We start from the raw sequence: 19,560 nt of genomic DNA, 5'->3' as shown, positions 1-19,560 counted from the left end.
AACAAAATGACAAAAATATACAAAACAATGGAATACATACACAAATTACTCTAAATAGGCAGAAAATGATAAAAAAAAAAAAAACAAAATATAAAATTACAGATACACAAAATAAAAATGAGAACAAAAATATACAAAATCATAAAAAAACAAACTTATTTTCAGGTTTTTTCCTCCTACAGTCTAAAAATATGTTCTGTTGGTTAAAAACTCCTAATATTAGAAATGCATTACTATTAAAGTTAACTTTTATTTACTTTAGTGTAATTATATATCAAACAGCACATTTCCAACTGACACGCCCTTAAGCAACACGCTGGTACATTTTATTTGTTTAAGTAAACATTATTAAAATGACACAAATACAGCAAACAAACGCTGCTAAAAACACACTCATAAAATCATTGAAACAACGCAAGCATCTTAACAGAGAAAAATATAAAAATACTGACATATTCTGATATTATTTCTAAGCTTTAGTTGTATTCCAGTAGGCTAGGGAAAAAATGATCACAAATGTAAATGTATTAAAACTTTTATGTTTATAATCAATATGAATTATATTTTTTTGTTTGAATGATTCCTTATAGCAGAAGTTTGAGTGACGACTTACGCTGTATATTTGATGTTAAGTGGGCGGGGCCAGTGAAATCATGAGAAAATAACCTCTTAACTATAGCTTTTGTGCAGCCAGCAAAGGTTGGGGCCAGGACATTTTAGGCAAAACAAGACAGCAGCTGTTAGCGTTTAAAATTTAAATAAATGTAATTTCATTTCATTTCATTAATTAAATCAAATAGTTACACGGATTTAAAAAAAAAAAATTATATCGGAAAACGGATTTTAAAAAAGAAATGAATTCGGAAAACGGATTTTTTAAAAAAATTAATTCGGAAAACGGATTTAAAAAAAAAAAATTAATTCAGAAAACGAATTTAAAAAAAAAAAATTAATTCAGAAAAAAGGATTTAAAGAAAATATTAATTCGGAAAACGGATTTAAAGAAAATATTAATTCGGAAAACGGATTTAAAAAAAAAATATTAATTCAGAAAACGGATTTAAAAAAAAATTAATTCGGAAAAACGGATTTAAAAAAAATATTAATTCGGAAAACGGATTAAAAAAAATGAATTTGGAAAACGGATTTTTTTTTTTTTACTGACTACAATGCTCCATCGTACTCCATAGTAAATAGTAAATAAAAATAATTAAAATTTAATACATTTCATTTAATTCAAACACACAAATTGTATCCAGACAGCATGGAAATGTTGGTTATTTATTTTTTAACAATGATTTATTGGGTCCATACATTAAAAAAACTGAGGTTTAAAAATGACGTTTTTGCTTGACTTCAATTGTTAGCATGAGAGCAACATTAAAAATACTGTAAAAAAAAAATAAATAAATAATAATAATAAAAAATCAGCCAAATCTCTAGATTTTTTGTACTGTATATTTTTACATTAACATTTACAGTCAAGTATTGTTGATCCACTGTAGAATCAATTATTGATAAATGTGTGTGAATAGTTTGTGTAGGACAGTCTGTAGACAGTATTCGTGTCAATCGTTTTATTTTGAAAGCGGAAACGCCACACTGAACGCTTCCTGAGGCTAAAGTATCCACGTGCACGAGCTGTTGTTGCTGCTCGTCGTTCGTTCAGACTGTTGCGTTCAAACACGGTGGGACAAATACAACCATGGACTTTACAGTCCGTGCTGCTACAAAGGAAGACTGTAAGGACATATGGCGGATGATCACAGTAAGAACACGCACGCGCGCGCACTGCACATGCACATGCATATTAATTAACGACTGATTACTTTCATCAGGAGTTGGCTGTGTATGAGAAGATGGCTGATCAGGTGAAGATATCACCTGAAGGTAATAATAACTGTTATAGTTTCATAAAGTATCAGAAGGTGGTATAAACACAGTCTACACGTCAGTACTCTATGTTACATAGATATAATTCTACATTATTAATAAAACACCATAATGTCTACATGCTGAAAAAGTTCCATAGATATTAAGAGCAAGTGGGCAGGGACCGTCTACAAAGTGCAACACAGAAAGGAAATGTAAACAATAAAATTAATAACTTCATCGTCCTGTATCACTTTTATTTGGAAACTAAGTAAGGGATTAAAATGCAAAAAGGATCATACTTAAACAACTATTATTGGAACTAATTCTTTTTTTTTTTTTTTTTTTTTTTTTTTTTAATTACTTTTGAAAAATATTCAATAGGAATCTTTATTGATCTCCAAAAAGCTTTTGACTCTATCATTCATGATATCAGGAAATTGGAGCGTTATGGAATACGAGGAGTGGCTGGGAAATGGGTAAAAAGTTATTGGTAGTGGCTAGGGATGTAACGATTCACTCAACTCCCGATACTTAGATATTCTAGTTTTTATAGTCTGTTCTAACTTTTATTCGGGGGCCAAGCCCGCGGGGCCAGGGAACCGCGTATGTAAGCATGAGTAGCACTGAATCACCTGGGCTAGGCCACGCCCATTTTCGTCTAAACTTTTGTCGGAGCAAAATCGCAAAAACTGGAAAACCTACTTTTTAGAATTACTCCTTGGGGTTTTGTCCAATCAGCGTTAAACTTGGCACACTTTTTAATTTTTTGGGGACATGAAAATACAGGCTCTACTTTTTATCATCAGAATATGTGTTAAACTAAAGCTACAGAATACACAAACATTTACACAAATTATAAAGTACAATTGAATATGCCACAAAACTTAGAAATATACAAAACTTTACTCAATGAAAAATGTTTTGGTGTGAATATGTAGCTACAAGTCCACAGCACTATGAACTACATGGCCAGAATAAAAACATCACAATTGAAAAATAATGTAAAAACTGTTTATTTTAATTGAGGGGTTTAATATTTCAATTGTTAAAATCGTCAATGTGTTTTTAAGCAGCATGACTTGTATTTTAAAGTGAAATAAGGTTATTATACTGTAATATTTATTTAATTTGTGTTTACAATGGGATTTTTTTTTGGGGGGGGGGGGGGGGGGGGGACGCGACCCCTGCATCCCCCACCATGATTTGCGCCCCTGCCCCCATTTGTCCAACTACAACATTTTGTTCAGAATACTGTAAAAAAAAACAGCAATAGAACACAATGATGGAATGAAAGTGAAATTAAAATTCATGGAACTAACATAATTTAAACATAAATTTGACATAAATTGTTCATTGAGAGATTATTAAAAAAGTGTGCAGTTCAATACCAATTCCCTTATGTTGGAATTCTGAGGAAAAAAATCTGAATTCTAAATTTAAAATCAGAAAAATATCAGATTTTTGACGTTAAAGTCAGACTTCTCACTTTAAAGTTGGAATTCTGAGAAAAATGTCAGATTTCTTAATTTAAAGTCATAATTCTTGAGGAAAAAAGTTATTATACTATGATTTTCATGATCTGACCCAACTTAATAACTCAGTTCAACACAACAATTATTTTTATAAACATTTTGTTTATTCATTTGTTTCTTCATATTTTTTTAATAAGTTTCTTCCTGCATTCAAAGAAGAAAAGAATATAAAGAGAGGAGAGAGGAACGTTTTAAATCATCATGGGGGGGGATAGAGATTAAGAGTCAAACTTGAGGTTTATATTGTTCTAATGTTTGGTTTTCCTGGTAAACCACTGGTGGATTCTTTTCCATAGAGGTTTCTTTTTAGCGTGGCTGGACCGCTCTTCTTCTAGTTCCACATCTTTGGCTTTCAGTAGGTTCTGTGTTGTGACCAGGGCGTTCTTCAGCATGGTCACCTTTTCTTTCACCTGCTCCTCCAGACTGCAGTAGGCCTGCTCCTTTGACTTCACCACTTCTAACATGTTGGCGTTCACCTCCAACAGTTGGTCGTGTTGATCACTTTGACTTTTTAATTTCTCCTGCTCCTGCCTGAGATCAGCCCTCAGAACGTCATTTTCAATGTTCTGCTCATGGAACTCCTTTCTGGAAACATCTAGAGCCAGTATGAGATAGGCCAGGTCCCTGTCTAGTAATTCCATCTGGTACGTTCTCAAGGATGTCTTGTATCTCATGTCTTCACATGTGATACACCCTGGTGGTGCTTGGTCAGGTACCAGTGTGCAGCCTGGTTCACAGGGACTCACTGGTACGGTGGCTGGTGGATGGTTCACCTGTTCATCACCCTTGTCTCCAGGAGATGATGGTTGGTCTCCCTTCATCTTCTGGGTCTGAACCTTCTTCCTACGAGGTGGCTTTGGCGGGTGGAATGACGCCCCTCTGAATTTGTTCAATAAGGGCTCAGAATCCCCAAAGTCACTAAAAGTAACGTCCATCGCTGGTTTTTGATCCATCGTCAACGTTTCAAGAAACAAAAGCAAGAGAATGTTCAACAAATAAGTGAAGTTTTTAGAGCTTTGAGCTGTGTGTGCTATTGTAGAAGAATCCAGACACTTTCAAGTGATGTTGCTTTCATCTCCTGTGTTTGTTTTCATTTCTGTTGTCATGGTTACAATCAACACAACATTCTAAATGATGATTTGCTGCTGCTTTGTTAACAAACAATAAAATAATGAAATTAAAGCAATCTAAACAGGGCTAAGAACCCCCCCCCCCCCCCACCACCAATAAGTAAATAAAAATTCAGGTGAATTAAAAGTTGATTTAAAGAAGGATTTGAAAGTCTTTAGTGGGGGGGGGGGCTGTTAGATGTTGGAGGGTAGCTTACTTTACAGCAGGGTTTCTCAAACCCTAGGGTTTCACAATGGCCCTACAGGGGGACTTGAGGGAGAGAGTAGAAAAATAACAAATAAAGTGTCAGTCTTTGTCCCCCCCCAGGCATGAGATGACTGGAAATAATAAAAACTATAGAAATAAATCTATTCAGGAGCCACTAAATCTATTTTCTAACCTATGTGGGGTCGCCTGAAATTTCTGAAAAATGTAATTACTTTTTTGTAATTATTTTTTATTATTAAAACAACACAATCTTAAACAACTGTATTTCTATACTTTCACTTTGTGAATATAATTAAACTAAAATGCAGTAAAAATAAATACATATCTGAGCTCAAACATGATTGAAAATTATCAAAATAGGGTCACGATCCAAAAAAGGTTGTTAACCACTGCATTAAATACTGTTTATTTCCACTTATTTACTAAGTTAGATTCTTTAAAATGTGTGTTATTACTTGTTCATTTCATCATTATGCTATATTGTTGTTTTTAAATAGTGTTCTATGCAAAATGTTGTAGTCGAACAAAGGGGGTACCTATATAACCTATATAGAGTCGCATCTTCTGACATAGGCCACGCCCACTCCCACGGCATATTACTGCCACATTAAGTCACTACACATCAAAAACCTTTTTCAAATTCCTCTTTGGGGTTTAGTCTAATCAGTGTGGCACGTAGAGTCTTCAGTTGGACTTGATCTAAAGTTGATAAAATAATTTTGTTGGCTCAAAATATGCGCGAATAATTACTGAGTAAAGTTTTCTAGCTAGCTATAAAAATGTATAACTGTTGCATATCTTTGTCAAAATAAATGCTAACAACACCAAATCTGAGATCCTTGGTTGGCATGTGACTGTGGGGGCATGAGCAATTTTTTTTATAATTTATGCCACTAGGGGGTGCTGCAAATACGGGAAATTTATATCTCTTAAATGGCAAGACCGATTTTTACCAAATTTGGTGGGTATGACCTTGAGTCACTCCTGGGGCCGTGTTCAGTTGAATTATTATGTTGAGGGCTGTGAAATTTACAGGGTACATATATAAGAGTACACAGACCACCCATACCAAAATGTGCACCTTTAGGTGGTGCTATAATGGGTGCAGATGCATTTTGGCCTGTAACTTTTATATTTTAAATCACATCTTCCAAAACTTCATATCCATTTGTTCACAGCAAATGGCACGTTGGCCTGTGTCCTGACACTCGCCCCAAGCCCGTCATCCTTCGTGACGTACTTCCACGGGCTCCGTGAAACCTGGGGGCCGAGTTGCGTGGGAAGGCTTGGCCCCCTTTCATAACTGCTTGCAGTTCTAGTTCTATTTGTATTTATTCTTATTTCCTAGTTGTTATAACTCCATTCCCTTAAGATGTTTGCTTTTACTTATTGAACATAAGATACCTCTTTTTACTATTTAAATGTCTGCACATTTCTTGTTTATTCTGCACACCCTGAGTGATCTTACTGAATGCCAAATGTAACAAGTACAGAGAGATCAATAAAGGATTATCTTATCTTACGATTCGATTCACGATACTGGGTTCACAATACGATTCTCTCATGATTTATTTTACAAAATGGAACTGTAGAAAAATGATGATTGAAAAATGTTCCTTTATTTTTTTTGGGAAATACTGTACTATTTTCCTTTTATTTTTCATTGTCAAAAGAATCCCTTGATAAACTATTCAAAACAATGCAATTTAACTAAAATAAATCTTGAATGAAATAAATAAAGTAATAATACAAATGAAGAAGAAGCCTATTAATTAAAACTCTGGTTCTATAGTAAACAATGCAAAACATAATAGTTATTTTTCTTTTTAAACGTGCAACTGAAAATATATTTTGTGCGCTGGTAACCCAGTGTTCGGTTGGGATGCAGCTATTCTGTGCAGTGAAGAAGAGATGCTATGCTAGCAGACAGAGCTAATAGAAAAACTTGACTTTTACAGATATTCACGTAATATTACAGATATTCTTTTGGTGCTAAAGAGGTAAGGAATCATTTATGAACATGTTTAAGAGTAGAAGGCGACCAGAAAAAAGTAGTAGCAGATTCCGCCCGCCGCCTCAGCATTTGGTCAAGAGAAGGATAAATATATGGCGACCTCAGCTGTTTAAAAAAAGTACTGCGATTCAATTTTCAGAAAAATTGATATGAACCGTGATACCTATGAATCGATTTTTAACTACCTTACGATTCATCGTTACATCCCTAGTCGTAGCTTATCATACGGAAACTGTCAGTCTTCATAGTACGCAGCACCCCTCATTGGCCAGTTCAGGTGACGTGATAGGTGCTCCACGTGACTTAAAGTACCGTCAGTTTTATTTTATTTTATTTAAAAAAAAAATATATATATATAATATATTTTTTTTTTAAACTCGAATTTTCAAAATAAACATTGTTTCTATCTACAAATTTGATAAATTTATTAAATCAAATTTTTGCCCAGGCCTATTGTGTATTTGTGTAGCCTATACTTTTGTTTTATTCTTGACACACTTTTTGCTTGAAATAAAAAATGAAATTAACGTAATGCAACTTGACAAGTTTTACTTTTTTAAAAATGTCAATAAATGTTTGTTTACAGTGGAGATTCGAAACAAATTTTCAAATGGCAATTTTAGCTTTTACATTTTTTTTATCTGTGATTAATTGATCATCTTTATCTGATAAAAAGATTATCATCTCCGTCAGAATTAATTAAATTGATTAATTTCAAAAGAAAACCAGTTGAAATATAAGTAAAATGTGTGATAAAATACATTTATTTCTCCTTCAGATCTGGAACGTGATGGTTTTGGACAAAATCCCTTGTTTGAATGTCTCGTCGTTGAAGTTCCTGAAGAACAAAAATCTACAGACGGTAAAAACGATCAGAGATTTATATAGCTTTTATTTCATTCTAACGTGTGTGTGTGTGTGCGCGCGTGTGTGTAGGATTCATTGTGGTGGGATACGCCCTCTACTTCTACACCTACAGCACATGGACGGGTGTCTGTGTTCATCTGGAGGATCTGTACGTGATGCCACATTTCAGAGGTAGATCTAAGACTAAAGATCAAAGGAATCCACTCTGTGACATCATAACAAGTTATCATGTGTTCATTTTTACAGGAAATGGCATTGGGAAGAGTTTATTAAGCAAAGTGGCACAGGTACGTTTTTCATGTTTTAGAAATGATAAAAAGCAGAAATCACGTTTACAATGTTTGACACGAAAGTGTTTAACCTTATTACCATGGAAACCAAAACGTGATTATTTAAAGGTTTGTGTGTTTTTTCCACTTTCATTTATGTATATTTTATGTTTATTTTTGTTTTTAGTCATGCTGTGGATTTTTTTTTTTCTTTTTGAAAATATTTCTGTTATTTTATGTATTAACTTGTTGTTTTGGATATTATTGAATTTATTTTGTGTATATATTGTTTTGGATTTTTTTTTAATTACATTTTTGTATTGTTTTGTATATTTTTCAGTTATTTTGTGTATATTGATGTGTCTTTGGGCTCATCTTGTGTATTTTTTTTGTTATTTCGGGTATCATTGAATTCATTTTGTGTAGTTTTTCTTTTTTTTTGACAGTTTAGTGTGTTTTCAAAGTCATTTTGTGTAAATTTGTTATTTTGTATATCTTTCTCTCATTTTGTGTGTTTTTTAAATAATTTGGTGCATTTTTGTGTTCTTTTGTATATTTTTCCTTATTGTGTGTTTAATGATGTGTTTTTTTATGTGTATTTGGAGTCACTTTGTGTATTTTTTGTGTTATTTTGTGTTTTTGGATTCATTTTCCTCCATTTCTGTGTTGTTTTGTATATTTTTCAGATACTTTGTATATATTGATTCTTGGTTCTGTGCTTCTTTAGAATCATTTTGTGTATTTTTTGTGTTATTTTGTAGCCGTTTTACCTGTTTTCTGAATACATTTGTGCATTTTTGTTGTTTTGTATTGTATATATTGTTTTGTATATATTTTCATGTCATTTTGAGTGTTTTTGGAACCATTTTGTGTGTTTCCTTTGAGACAGAACAAAAAGCTGACTTGTGGCTTCAGCTTCGGCTTTTCCTGTTTTAGAAACACGTCATGAAGCAAAGGATTGTGGGGGCTGTAGTGTGCTCGTGTGTCTCCCTCATCTAAAAGCTCATGTTTTGTGTGCGTAGATTGCTAAACAGAAGCAGTGTGCACGGCTACAGCTCTGCGCGTTGGAATGGAACACACCTTCTAGAGACTTCTACGCCTATAAAGGAGCTCAGGACCTCACCGCCACTGAAGGGTGGCACATGCTACGCTTTGATGGACACACCCTGGACAGCCTGGCACAGGAGGATGCTAAAGGTTAGCTCACCGTTAGCATTAGCTCACAGTGTAAACGTGTTTCTATTGGCATCTTGGAAGAGATTTTACACAAAATGTTTAGTTACATGTGATGTAAAGTTAGTATTGATCTAAGATGGTGATAATTGATCATATAATGTGAGTATAAACATTTTTATGCTTTAAATAAAGACGTCTTGGAAATGTGAGGTGATAACTCCTTTATGTGAAGCTACTGCTTTAGCAGATGTACAGAGAGGTTATATTTACGCAAACAGGCGGTGTGGGGGCCACCTATTATGGCCCTCAGGCCCCCAAAGTAAATGCACAAAAGACCCGATTCTCTGGTTTTTTACGCGCCTGCAGTTACACGCCTCTTTTCTGCGCATATTCTCTGGTCCAGGTTCCTGACACGCCCACTGTAAGTAGTAAGTAGACCAAATGTGAATGAAGGCAGGCTGAAGCAGAGGAGGCGGGGCCATGATGTCATTGTTTTGGAGCTTCCTAACGCTTGTAAATATCATTGAAATCCGTGAAAATTCTGAAACGCTTTCATTGATAAACAATGTATCAGGTTGATTTGATCAGATTATTGATCAGATTATTGATCAGATTACTGCAGTGTGAGGATTGGACACATTTTTCTGTCTGTGTCACAGTTATAATCTCTCCTTCCTCCTCATATTAACGCCAGATTAAAGTTTGTTTGTGTGGAAAGCCTGATTTTATTAACTTCTTACAATCCTGCATCAGAAATTAATTAATCATCATCAATGTTGCACTTGTTATTTACTCTGTATTGTAATCAAACTGTGGCTTTACTTTATACACAGTGTTTAAAGAGTTGAATTAGTCTGACGTCTGTCAGAGTTTCATTGTAACGAGCTGCAGCAGCTGACACACACACACACACACACACACACACACACAGCTGATCAGCTCTGCGACGCTGCTCTCACCCCCTCCCAGGAAAAGGAGTGGACGGCACAGATAAAATATAATTAAATGTAACATTTTGTCCCGTCGAGCTCTGGTAAATGTGAACATATTAGTAACACTGATGGTCAATGCTTTGGCGTGCTTGTGTGACTCCTCCCACCCCTGTGACAGCTTGTCAGTTTCACTTTGAATAGATTCTTTCCGTGAGTCTCTTCTGCAATATTATTAGTGGGTGTGGCTTAAATTGTAACCACATCCATATTTCTAGTGCAATCTAATGTTTCACCTTACGGGGGCGCTGTCGCCGTGTGGCTTTTCTGACTTGGGGAGAATAGAGTCTAAAATGACTAAAAAAAACACCCAAGGTGACAGAAAAATATACAAAACAAAGACAAAAATACACAAAATGACTGCAAAACAACAAATCAACATCAAATATGCAAAAGAACAACAAAAATACACAAAATTGGCTCAGAACACACAAAATATAACCAAAAATACACACAAATCACTCTAAAAACACACAAAACGACAACAAATGTACAATAAAATTATCCAAAAACAAAATAATAAAACCACAAAATAACACGAGTATACAAAACGACAACAAAAATACGCAAAATGACTCCATAGATACACAAAACCACATTAATACATTATATAATTAATACAAAACGGCAACAAACTTACATAAAAACACATTGTTTACAAATTTAAACAAAATTATTCTATATCTATAAACACACAATATAAACTGAACATATACAAAACAACAAATATGCACAAAATGATGACAAAACCACAAAATAACAGCATTATGCAAAACAACAAAATAAATACACAAAATGAATCCATATATTTATATATGTAAACAAAACCACCAAAAATCCATGATGTAATACAACATATGCACAAAATGAGACAAAAATCTAGATTAATGACAGATGTCTTTGTAGTTTCCTGTGTTCATGCTCTGATTGGTCGTTATTCTAATCATGTGACTCTCAGCTCTGATCACGTTTGTGGCCCCGCCTCCTGTGATAAAAGTGCTCTATGTCTGATGTATAAGAAGCAGAGTAAACAATATATAATACGTCTGTTTTAATACATCAAAGTAATGAATACAATCATTAGTTATTGATTATGAATAAGTTACATGAAGCTGAAAATTGGAAACAATCGCAGTTGAAACAAGCATTTAATGAAACATCTGATGATTGAGAATATACTTTTACATTATTCAATGCATTATGTCTATGTCAGACATAAGCAACTGGTGGCCCGGGGGCCACAGATGGCCCTCGGTCTAATTGTATGCGGCCCCTAAATTATATGTACAAAATGACAGAAAAATACACAAAACAAAAGCAAGAATACATAAAAACAATACAAAGAATTATAACATTGCAGGAAAATACAGTAAAAGACAAGAAAAATAGAGAAAATACTCCAAAAACACACAAAACTACTATAAAAAATTAACAGTAGTACACAAAATGACACCAAATAACACAAGACAACAACAAAAATACACAAAATGACTCACGATAATAGACAAATTTACAGAAAATGAAAACAAAAGTACACAAAAAGACAAGAAAAACACCAAAAATGACTCCACAAACCCACAGTATGAACAAACAAGTAAAACAAGAACAGAAATACAGAAAAGTTACAAAATGACAACACAAATACACAATATGACTCCAAAAAAAACATATATTTTACAGGAAAAATACACAGAAGGACAACAGAAATACACAAAATGACTATAAAAACTCTTTGTTCTTTCCTGTGTTAATAATGCTCAGGTTGTTCTAAATGCTGACATTAATGTTGATATTGGGGCCCTTCGATGAAATAATCTCTGCACTATGTGGTTCAATCCAAAAGTACAGTAAAGATCAGACAGTGTGTGATCAATCAAGAGCAATATTGAAATATTGTGTAAATAATGCAGTAACTTTTCACAGTGAAGCAACGATTTAATGTTCACTGTACGGATTGTGTTTCATGGTTTAATGTAAAGCACGTATTTGCGACCGTGGTTTCCTCAGGTTGTCAGACGTACGCGTTCCGTCCGTAGTTGCTCGGTGCGGACTGAGAAGTCACCACGGTGGAGATCATGTGACCTCTGGAGGTGGGCTGGTACGGATACGTTCTGCAGCACAAATTACACACGTTTCACTTTAAAGTTTTCCCTCCAACATTTCCCGTTTTTTATTTTTGTAATTAAAGCAACACTCACATCTTGTCGTCAGAGCGTTTGACCTTGCACGCACACAGCAGACATGAACCTCCACAGATGGCCAGGGTGGCTGAAGCCCAGCCGATGTACAAACCCTCCCCAATCTCATACCTGCAACACAAAACACACCACACGGTGTGTAAAGGGTGTGTACTTTGTAAGCCTCGGGGCCCCTTTGGGGACCATACGTGTTCCTTCTTTTATTGTCCTGTTCTTAATTCCATCATCACTTTTATTACATGTATAGAAGGCCTTATTAACACCAGGCTGTTAGAAATGGACCAAGCCTCCCATAGCCAGTTATGCACAGCTGTCTCATCTTATGACCAGGAAGTCTCTGCAGACAGCGGCTCCGCCCCCCCCCCTCCCCCTCCTCCCGGCTCCCCTCCCCCACCGCCACCTGGAACTTTTGTTTCTGAACTGATCCATTCAAGGTCGTCACACGTCATCGTTGGCCGCTTTCTTTTTTTTCTAGTTTTACACTATCCTCCCCAATAGGGACCTCAGTTTAAAACCTGCCTTTTCCCCTCACCTCACCTCACCTCACCTCTCCTCCTGTCGTTATCCCATTTTTTTCATCTAAATACGGGGCGCCGCCCTTGTTGCGACCCACAGTCCTCCCACTCCTGTCCTCCCATGTTCTAAGTGTTACGTGATTGTCTTTTCATGTTTTCTTGGACGAGATGAAACTGAAATGAAATTTTGTTGCTTTGTTGCTCTGTAAAATGTGCAATGACAATAAAGTTGATTCTGATTGTGAGAACAGGAGATTTAAACTGTACCGACACACTCTGTGTTCAGGACCCATTTGGTCCCATTGAGTCCCATTAGAACCACATATTTTAGATACACTGGTATCCTGACATGTAAAAATGGTTTTTGCAAAAATATCTAATAAATCTAAGCCTCTACCTTCAAAATAAAAGGAAAACAGGTTTTAGGTGGGATGACCCCCCCCCCCCCCCTCCCCCCCAGCCATCAGGGTCAGCAGAGTTTTATTACAGGACAGTTATTCTTACCTTGCAAAATGCATGGTAATAAAAAAATCTTAAAAGCATATAAATGGTCATGATGTGTTGGGATACACATAAAGCAGTGGTGTGGATGTGGTTGAGAATATGTTTTGTGTGTGTGTGTGTTTAGGTGTGTGTATTTACCGTTGTGATACCTATGGTCAGATAGTGGAGTTTTTTTATTTTGAAAATGCTCATAGATCTAAAAGTAATAATGCCTCAAAATCAATGTTCGTATCAATTATTGACCGACTCAAGTCTGTAATAACTTCATACCAAATATTTCATTTTCCATCTTGTTTTGTGTTTTTCTCATTGAAAATAAAAAGTTGTTTTTCTATGACAGAAAGGGCATAAGAATATAAAATGTATAAACATATAATGAAAAACTTCTTATTTATTGTTAGGTCTGGAGTTGTTGAAAAGATCTGACGTGAAAAAAGTGGGAAAAAATATTTATATATGACATTTATTAGACACTTTTATGATGGGTACCTTAAAAAAATGCATATTTTGTCTTTTTCTCATTGAAAAAAAAAAGTGTTTTTATCACAGAAAGGGCATAAAAACATAAAGAAATATAATGAAAACTTTATCTTTATGGTTAGATCTGGAGTTGTTTATATATGATATATTTCTGACAGTTTTATGAAGGGTTTTAGTACCTAAGCTCAGACTGTAACTTTTTTAAAGGTGCCCTGAGGGTTAAACTGAATTATTCATATAGCATAAATATAATGACTTACTTTGTTCCTGCATAAAGTTCGTTAAAGAACTCCTGTGTGATGTTGGCAGCGTACCAAGACACGGCGATCATTGTGCAAATCCCTGCACCACAAAAAGTAAACGCACAAAATGACTACAAGCATTCAAAAGTGACGGAAACACAAAATAGTGGAAAATACACAATATGACAACAGAAATACACAAAATGACAAATCACTCCATGAATACACAAGATCAGAGAAAAATATCCCAAAATAACAATAAATCAAACATAAAAATGTTTTGCAGCCCGTATTGTATTATATATAAAATAAACTTACAGAATGAAAAAAATATATTTAACACACAAAGCAACTCAAAAAACACAAACAAAATACAACACGACTCCAAAAACATACAAAGTAACATTAAAAAATTACACAAAATGACTCCAGAAAACATACGAAATTATTGAAAAATACACAATTACAAAAAATAGATTTGAAATATACAAAATGACGACAATACACAAAATAACCACAGAATGACAGGAAAATATACAAAAACATACACATCTAATTTTGTGCTGCCGTCTATTGTATTATATATAAAATAACACAATGACAAAAATACACTAAACTAAAAAATTACACAGAATGACTCCCAAACCACATAAAATAACTAAAAGAACACAAACAGAATACAATACGACTCCAAAACATACAAAATAACGTAAAAAACACACAAAATGATTCCAGGAAACATACAAAATTATTGAAAAACGCACAAGGATAACAAAACACACAAAATGACAAAAACTATACAAAAAGACAACAAAATACACACAATGAGTCAGAAAAACATGCAAAGTTACAGTAAATGACGACTCGTGACCCTCAGATCAGATACAGTCACATGTTAAACAGGTCGTACCGTGAATAGAAGGGTTTCTATTTTAAATTGTAGTAGGATTGTTGAACATGATAAATGTGTGTGTGTGTGCAGCCTTTATTCTGCGCTCACACACTCCCTTCTATACGTGTTATCATACAAGGTGTGTTTATAGGTTCATACTTTCTACACAAAAGCAGTTAAACAAAGAGAACATTTGAAACTTTCACGTCTTATCTACGGGTGTGTGAGGACACACTTTTGTTCTACCAAAGCGTTCACTGATAGCTTGTCTTCTGCACTTTAACATTATCAACACCCCAGAGAAGATTATGAAGACTTATTTAAATAAAAACAGAATATTACAATTACCAAATGTCAGAAAGGCTCATTTATAATAACTTTAGACAAATATAAAGACTATGACTGAGGGGCCTCCAAATACACAAAATGACTATAAAAAACATACACATTTACAGGAAAATACACGAATAGTCAATAAATTACACAAAAAAGATAAACAAAATGAAAAAATAATGTAGAATTAAACAAAAATACACACAATTACTAAAAAAACTAAACAAAAAATGAGTACAAAAACACAAATTACAGAAAATCTCACAATGTGATAACAAAAATGCACAAAATGATGATACATTATGCAAAAAATAAACTAAATGAGACCAAAAATGACAAACATATACAAAATAAGAAATATTATACAAATAAAATAACAGAATGGCATACGATATGACTACAAAATGCACAAAATTACTCTAAACGCACGTTATGACAAAAAATAGCAGATTTATATACAAAACAACAAAAATTCACAAAATAAGACTGCATTATACGAAACAGCAAAAAACAAAACTCAAACATACACAAAATCAGAAAGAATGTACAAAAACAACAAAGATGACAATGACCAAAAAATGTCCAAAACACACATACATGACAGAGAAATATATTATGTCAAAAAAATGACAAACATGCACAAAATGAGAAATAATATTCAAATCAAATATACAATATATGACAAAAATACACAGTACGATGAGAAAAATAGCAGAAGAATATATGAAACAACGACAAAAAGACAATAAATTATGCTAAACGGCATAAAATGAATAAAATGAGAAACGATAAACACAAAAATGTACACAATGACTCAAACACACAAATATAACATAAAAATATACAATATGACTGCAAAAATACACAAAATTACTCAAAACACACAAGACGACTACAAAAATAACAGGAAAACATACAAAAGAACAAAAAAATACACAGAAATCCTTTGTTGTTTCCTGTGTTAATTCTATTATTAGTCCGACGTCTTTTCCTACCTTGCATTAGAAAGAGAAATCCCCCGATGGCTGCGACACGCCCCTTCAGGACGTAGTTTTCTCCTCCTATTTTCGAGCACTGCATTCCTATGAGCGCGGCCACCAGGCCGAACGTCCCGAACACGATGGAGGCGATCATCAGCGCTCGAGAGGCTTGAATGTAACCTGTGAACACACGGAAAACACAAGAAATCAGAGAGAACGCAACGGAACAATCCAAATAACACGTTAGCGCACGTTAGCAAGAAAAGAAGCCTGCGTGCTAAAAAAAAAGGTCCATGTATTAAAGGTGGAACAATATATCGTACGGCAAGATATGACGATGATAAAGCGTCACAAGATGTATTCGTCGATTGTTTATTGTTTTTAAATTTCCATTGAGTTAAACAGTTAAGTATCGTATCGTTATCGCAAGTCCATTGTCATCTATCTTATCGTCCCGCCCCTAACATATATAGTCCCGCCCCTAACATATACAGCACGTCGTCTTTTTGGTTGTGAAAAACAAACAATATCCAAGTATTATTATATTTCTGATTGTTAAAAGATCCTGAACTGAGAACTGGAAACAACGTTAGTGATGTAAAAATAAGAATATTCAACAAAAAAACGTCAAACACAAAAAAATGACCCTGAAAACACACAAGATGACTACACAGACACACAATTTTAAGCATAACAGCAACAACACTCCAAAAACATACAAAATGACTCTAAAAAAAAAAAATGACTAAAAAAACAGTAGAGAAATATACAAAACAACAACCAAAATACACAATATGACAGTATATTATGCAAAACGTCCAAAAATGTCATAAAATTACTCCAAAAACACTCGAAACAACTATGACAACAAAATACACAAAAAGACACAAAACAACACACATTCACAATGTGACAATAAATTACGCAAAACGTCAAAAAAATGTAAATGACTCAAACACACATAACAACAAACCAGAAACAATAATAACAAAATGACTCCAAAAAAAACACCACAATAACAGAAAAAGACACAAAACAACAACGAGGTTTGGACCACACCCTGTCAACAGATGGAAGCTACAGCTAAACCAAAGCTGAGCCTCATGTTGAAAAACGTGTTTATTACACGTGTTATTATCGTCACAGGTTCACAATCATCTTAAAACTTTAAACACAAACATTTTAGATCTGAAGTGAAGAAGAACTATACGCTGGCTTTTAAACGCCTCTAATTCCCTAAAAGCAGTTTTTTTCTCGCGTTCCGTCAGACTCAGGATCATCGGTTCTCGGCGTCGGTTCTGTTCTGGTCACCTACCGCTGAGCGCGAGCAGGGAGGGGAAGTCTCTGCAGTTGTGGACCCCCGTGGAGTCGGTGGCACAGGACATCCACAGGTTCTCGTAGATGGTGGAGGTGGTGATGACGTTGCCGTCCACCGTGGACTCCCTCCAGTAGCGGTTGGGCAGAGCGATGCCCACCATGAGCCAGGCCAGAAAGCCCAGGAAGAAGGCGAAGGCTTCCACGATAGCGTTCATTATTCCAGTGCTGACTTCTCCAAGTGTTAACCCTTCAAGCTTTAGCTTCCCACAAGTAACAGGTGACCACCCAGTCCAACGACTTCTGGGTTCAGATCCACACAAACACTTATCAATGATTAATGAGTCAACGTTCTCTGTTGTTCTCACTCCTTTTGATTCTTTTCAAAGGCTCCAAATGTTTGCCTAACTCTCCACGTCCAGCCTTCATCTTTAGTCCAGGTCTGACTCATGGATCACCGTCTGTCACACGATTGGTCAACAACGCTCCAGCTTCAGCTCCGTGATTGGTCCTCCTCCCAGAGATGAGAAAGCATTTTTTTAGGGATTAAGAGTAAAGGAGGCAGAGAAACCCACTGACCCACAAACCACTCTGATAAGATGTTTGTTTTACCGACAGCACACGAGAATAATTACCGCTTCATCGCACTCGCTTTGTTCTCCACGCAATAAATCAAACACGTTTGAGACCTTGACCGCTATCTGTCCCTGGACTACTATCTGTCCCTGGACCATTACTGGTCCCTGGACCGCTATTTGTCCCTGGACCATTACTGGTCCCTGGACCGCTATTTGTCCCTGGACCATTACTGGTCCCTGGATGGGCCACTGCTGGTCCCTGGACCGCTATTTGTCCCTGGACCATTACTGGTCCCTGGATGGGCCACTGCTGGTCCCTGGACTGCTATTTGTCCCTGGATGGACCGCTATTTGTCCCTGGACCATTACTGGTCCCTGGATGGGCCACTGCTGGTCCCTGGACCGCTATTTGTCCCTGGACCATTACTGGTCCCTGGATGGGCCACTCCTGGTCCCTGGACCGCTATTTGTCCCTGGACCATTACTGGTCCCTGGACCATTACTGGTCCCTGGACCACTACTTTGCCCCGAATCACTGCTGGTCCCTGGGCCACCATTAGTCCCTGGATGGACCACTATTGGTCCCTGGACCACTATTTGTCCCTGGATGGACCACTATTGGTCCCTGGACCACTATTTGTCCCTGGATGGACCACTATTGGTCCCTGGACCACTATTTGTCCCTGGATGGACCACTATTGGTCCCTGGACCACTATTTGTCCCTGGATGGACCACTATTGGTCCCTGGACCATTTGGTGAAGAAAGAAGAAAGTTTAACAAATCGTACGGATTATTATTTTCCCTGGGGTTTTATTTTGAAAATATCCTAGTTCCAGCGTCACACGCCCAACGACACAATTAAGTGTCTTTGCTCAAGGACTCTCAGCCTGGGATTGAACCTTCAACCTCACCCACTCTATCTGAGCACCAGTTTTTATTAAATAAACTATATTTTAAAGGTTCAAATTAACGCAGCTTTACATCATCATTGTGTGATTTATGAAGCATTAAATAATATTTCTGTCAATAATATTAACACATTTTTTTACAAAAGTTTAAGTTTCAATTATTTATTTATTTATTGAATCGTGATTATTTTTTATGGTTTTTATTATTCTGTGTAATGTAATTAATGATCAAACATTTATTAGTACATTATGAGATGTGATGTAATCTATATTTAATGGTCGACGCCTATAGAAATGTGACTTTAAAACACTTATAACCAACATTGCCTTTGTATTAGAAATAATTAGATATGTTTCATTAGTGTCGTTTGTTTTTTTATGCCTGAAAAACATAGTTCAATGTTTCATTAAATAAATCCAGAAGCACAGTCTTATTATTTTTTATTTCATAAATTAATTCAGTTTTGCTGAAATATTTATCCATTAATTGTGAGTAAATAATTAATATTGATGCAAGCTGGAAAATGTAAATCACACTTAATCTGAATTTAAAA

The 19,560-nt window shown here is 35.4% G+C and overlaps 2 protein-coding genes across 2 annotated transcripts; one reads left to right on the top strand and one right to left on the bottom strand.

Moving 5' to 3' along the window:
- Positions 1-1,624: 1,624 nt before the first annotated feature.
- Positions 1,625-9,743, top strand: sat2b (spermidine/spermine N1-acetyltransferase family member 2b). Its single transcript, XM_028467389.1, has 7 exons — positions 1,625-1,768; positions 1,839-1,890; positions 7,538-7,621; positions 7,696-7,797; positions 7,873-7,913; positions 8,918-9,092; positions 9,475-9,743. Exons 1-7 carry the CDS (start codon positions 1,706-1,708, stop codon positions 9,480-9,482), a joined length of 525 nt encoding a protein of 174 aa, XP_028323190.1. The 5' UTR covers positions 1,625-1,705; the 3' UTR covers positions 9,483-9,743.
- Positions 9,744-12,071: 2,328 nt separating this feature from the next.
- Positions 12,072-17,736, bottom strand: LOC114475870 (claudin-15-like). The gene is made up of 5 exons (XM_028467030.1): positions 17,520-17,736; positions 16,220-16,384; positions 14,018-14,099; positions 12,259-12,369; positions 12,072-12,171 (listed from the first exon to the last, which is right to left on the bottom strand). Exons 1-5 carry the CDS (start codon positions 17,734-17,736, stop codon positions 12,072-12,074), a joined length of 675 nt encoding a protein of 224 aa, XP_028322831.1.
- Positions 17,737-19,560: the final 1,824 nt, after the last annotated feature.

The sequence above is a fragment of the Gouania willdenowi genome, chromosome 14 (genome assembly GCF_900634775.1).
Source record: "Gouania willdenowi chromosome 14, fGouWil2.1, whole genome shotgun sequence".
Lineage (NCBI taxonomy): Eukaryota > Metazoa > Chordata > Actinopteri > Blenniiformes > Gobiesocidae > Gouania > Gouania willdenowi.
This window is presented reverse-complemented; position numbering and strand designations above follow the sequence as displayed.